The sequence below is a fragment of the Anopheles cruzii genome, chromosome 2, assembly GCF_943734635.1.
Source record: "Anopheles cruzii chromosome 2, idAnoCruzAS_RS32_06, whole genome shotgun sequence".
Lineage (NCBI taxonomy): Eukaryota > Metazoa > Arthropoda > Insecta > Diptera > Culicidae > Anopheles > Anopheles cruzii.
In genome coordinates this window covers 13268933-13272519 of record NC_069144.1, presented here as the reverse complement: position 1 = coordinate 13272519, position 3587 = coordinate 13268933, and the positions used below count along the sequence as shown (strand labels likewise).

Below are 3587 nucleotides of genomic sequence, written 5' to 3'. Positions count from 1 at the left end.
TAAGCCACTTTACTAAAATTCTTGCTCTGTGTGACTCATTATTGTCCTGCTTATTCATAATTTTTCGTCCCACTAACCGATGTCTACTTTGATGAGGTTAAAGCTATTAACTATTCGAGTGTTTAATATTAATGTTCCGTTTGTTGCAGTAGCCAACTTACCAACAAAATATGCCACAAAAGTAAGGGAGACTAACTTAAGGACCCCATCTTCCCTGTAATCCCTGTGCCCCCTCCCGTTTATCCCGTCTGCTGCTCGTTAAAGCATTTGATTAAAGCACTCTGTCAGGTCGCTGGCCGCGCTAAAGCTCGCTAAAGAGGTTTCTCCAGTCCAAAACTCCCGACACTGGAGGGATTAGCCTTTTCCGGTTCCGGTTGGCTACCAAGGTCTCCACATTTCTCCTCCTCCTGCTCCTCCGGCACCACCGTCAGGGTCGCTTCCTGGTTGCTGCTGACCTTGGTCGTCGAGACTGTCATCCGACTCACTTTCGCTTCCGGCTTCCCGAACCGATTCCTCCAGGGCATCCACGTTCATCTTCGATGGTCGAAGTCCAGCGGAGGCGGCGGCAGCCCCCGTCGGCACGAACGGTGAACTCTCGCCGTGATGATCCAACTTTCCGAACCGCTCGCCCGCAGACCGATCTTCGGGCGACGGAGGTGTCGGGAAGATGGCCAATAACTGTTCCATGTGATGGGCGCCGCCAGCTGTCGCCCCCTTCGCCACGGGCGTCCGGAGGCTTACGTCGAAGTCGGTCGTCGTCGACGTGCTGTCTCCGTCCGCCCCGTCTGACGGACTGACCGGGGGGCTGGGAACGAGGTTGAGGGAGGGTTTCGTGTCGCTTCGTAGATCCCGCTTCTCCTGGCCCGGTTCTCGGGTGTAACCGGGAAACGGTATCTGGTGGCCCGCCGGTCGCTGGAAAGGGCTGAAGAATGGGAACGGATTGAACGGGCCGAGGTCAATCCCCGGCGGGACCGATGCGGGACCGAAGCCGAGACCGGCGCCCGGGAACGACAGCAGCGACAGATTGTTGGCAAGCGTCCGGTTTAGCAGCGCGTGGTTGTTGTTGATGTCGTCCGGGGAGTTCAGCGGCACCCCGGCCAATCCTGGCAAGCGGCCCAACGACCCGGCGGGTAGCTTCGGTGGGAAGCTAAGGCAGCTTTCCAGGTGCTTCCGGACCCGACCCTTCAAGCCGTCGTCAAGGGCTGGACCGAGCGAATCGAAGTACTTCGATATCTCGTCGATACACTCCCGGTAGCCGGTGGCGAACTTTTCCGGCACCGACGGGTCCACCGCCATCGCCACGGCGAACCGGCGCCGTTCGAGGTCCTGCAGATGCTTCACCGTCAGGTCGAGGATGTCCGCCTTCTCCAGCTTCGAGTGACGCACGGGCTAAGGGGGAACCGAGACGAGAAATTGAAGCTCTCACCGTACACAAGGACACTCTGTCCCACAGGACAAGGTCAGCGGGACAATGTTCGGTTTATTTCGTTTGTTTTCGTTTTTTACTCACATCCTTCTTCATCGCGTCCAACAGTAGTCCCTTGAGATCGTTGAGGTAATGGTTGATCCGTGCCCGGCGCTTTTTCTCCATGATGGGTTTATTTGTCTGCAAAGGACGAACGAAGCGGATACTAGAGAGGAAGGATTGGTGTTTAGCTAGCCTTCGGGAAGCATCGTAAAGAATCCGGTTTAAGTTCATTTAAATTGCAATAACAAATGGGGACAGTTAGCTTTTTCAATGTTTCACACATTCATCGAGTTCTTCCAATGATCTGTCGCCTCATCAAAATGTGACGCTTGTTTTGGCTTACGTATCTAACACCAACACGTGTTGTTAAAACTTAGCACGTTATTGGCTCACTTCTCACTATTTCAGTTACTGGTTTAGTTACTAATCTTGTTTTTAGGGTTACATAAAAACCGCCATGCCGATTCGTTGTAGTTTATATTTCCAAGAATGTAACTTAAATGCACTTTTTTACACACTCGTGATTCGTGAAACTTTTGATAGCCATTCACAATATTTTGATGTTGTTTTTATCCATTTGTCACTCAAACAAAAGAACGATCCCAAAAAGTAAAACCAACTTCATCACAATTTTATTTCTCTTTCCTTTCTTATATATCATCACTTGGTCACTCTTATCACACATTTTAAGGGGCTTTTCCTTTTTTATCCGCACCTTTTTTATCAGCACTTTTCGAACAGTATCCTTCCAGCGATCCGGTACTCACCTTTCTGATTTCGGCCTTAATCCGCCGCAGATAGCTTTCCGAAACGTACTCCTGCTCCTGCTGGCCCCCACCGGCATTCAGTTTGCTCGGATTGGCCATTTCGTCCGCTCGCCGAGAATCACTTTCGGTTTCCGTGCCCGGTTTGAGGTCGGGTCTCGGCGAATGAGTTTCACTTTCGCGATCGATGCTACGGCGTCGATCCGACACCGACCGCAGGCGACATAGGAATGAGCCCGCGATCGAGAGACCGAGCGATCTGGCACGACCTCGGCTCGGCCACATTCCCATCGGCCGCAGCGCCACGGAGCGCACCGCATTATAAAACATTATCATGATTAACAAATTTAACAAAATTCCCCCATACGATCGTGTCTGTCGCTCGCTCGCACCGGTCCGCCATTCCGTTCGCACCCTTCTCGCTCGCGACGGGCGATGGCGACGGTGGTTCCCACGCGGCCTCACAGCAGCTGACCCACAGACAACCCACACACACACACACACGCAGACACGCAACCAGGGGCACGCAGGATGTAAACAATCTAGCGAAGGGAGCGCAAAGCGAAACATACTTATGCTCGCGTTATGCTCCTGTGCATTCGGTGGGAACCGACTACGGCCAAGAACGGCCACCGCACACGGCCCACCGAAGAAAGCCGCACAGAAAGGGCCGACCGACCTTCCGCGTCTCTCTTTCTGTCCACGGTCTGTACCGAGTGACACAAACGGAACTTCGTCCCTTTCTGGGGCGACCCTTTCTCGGTCTCGCAAACAACTTCGCACCCTAGAACGGGGCTGGGGATGTGAAAGAATTCTAAAACAAACACACACAGAGGAGCAGGCGAACGGTCCCCTCGTTGGCGAAGCAGATCCGGCAAAACACCGAGAGACTGGAACCCTCGCCGGGAAGTTCGGGTTTCGTTTGCCTCCAGAAGGCAGAAAATTCCCACACTCGCTACGAAAGGGGCCACAAGGAAGGGCCAGGCGACGGAGGCGGCATAGCGAAGCATTATGGGAAAACGGCGCGGCTCAAAGTGTATCGACAAATGCCGTCGCATCGGGATCCCTTCCGGTGCGGCCCATGCCCTAGCGCCACCAACCGAAGCGAGAAGGACACGACGCGAAGCATTTTATGTTTCACACCCTTTCGCGTTCCGCACGCCCCCTCCCCGCTTCGTGCGGCCACTTTATGGTTTCTTATCTCAAGTTGCGCCTTATGTTGAATGGGGTGGTGAGCCTTTTGTGACCAGTGATGCCCTTGTCTACCGATCTGTAGCGCTTAAGCAAGAGATCCCCAGAGACGACCAACGGTCTGCAAGCGTGTTTGTGGTTATTCGGACAAACAATTTCAATGC

At 53.5% G+C, this 3587-nt stretch overlaps 1 protein-coding gene across 1 annotated transcript; it reads right to left on the bottom strand.

Annotated features, from left to right (window-relative positions):
• Nucleotides 1–378: 378 nt before the first annotated feature.
• On the bottom strand, nucleotides 379–2292 carry LOC128278477 (transcription factor HES-4-B-like). The gene is made up of 3 exons (XM_053017208.1): nucleotides 2236–2292; nucleotides 1511–1606; nucleotides 379–1389 (listed from the first exon to the last, which is right to left on the bottom strand). Exons 2-3 carry the CDS (start codon nucleotides 1589–1591, stop codon nucleotides 379–381), a joined length of 1092 nt encoding a protein of 363 aa, XP_052873168.1. The 5' UTR covers nucleotides 1592–1606; nucleotides 2236–2292.
• Between the last annotated feature and the right edge of the window lie 1295 nt (nucleotides 2293–3587).

Bases quoted from the DNA above. Each gene is read 5' to 3' on its own strand.
- LOC128278477 (XM_053017208.1), bottom strand. From the start codon at position 1,591: ATGGAGAAAAAGCGCCGGGCACGGATCAACCATTACCTCAACGATCTC. The intron at 1,390-1,510 runs GTGAGTAAAAAA...GTTCCCCCTTAG, and splicing joins TGGACGCGATGAAGAAGGAT to CCCGTGCGTCACTCGAAGCT.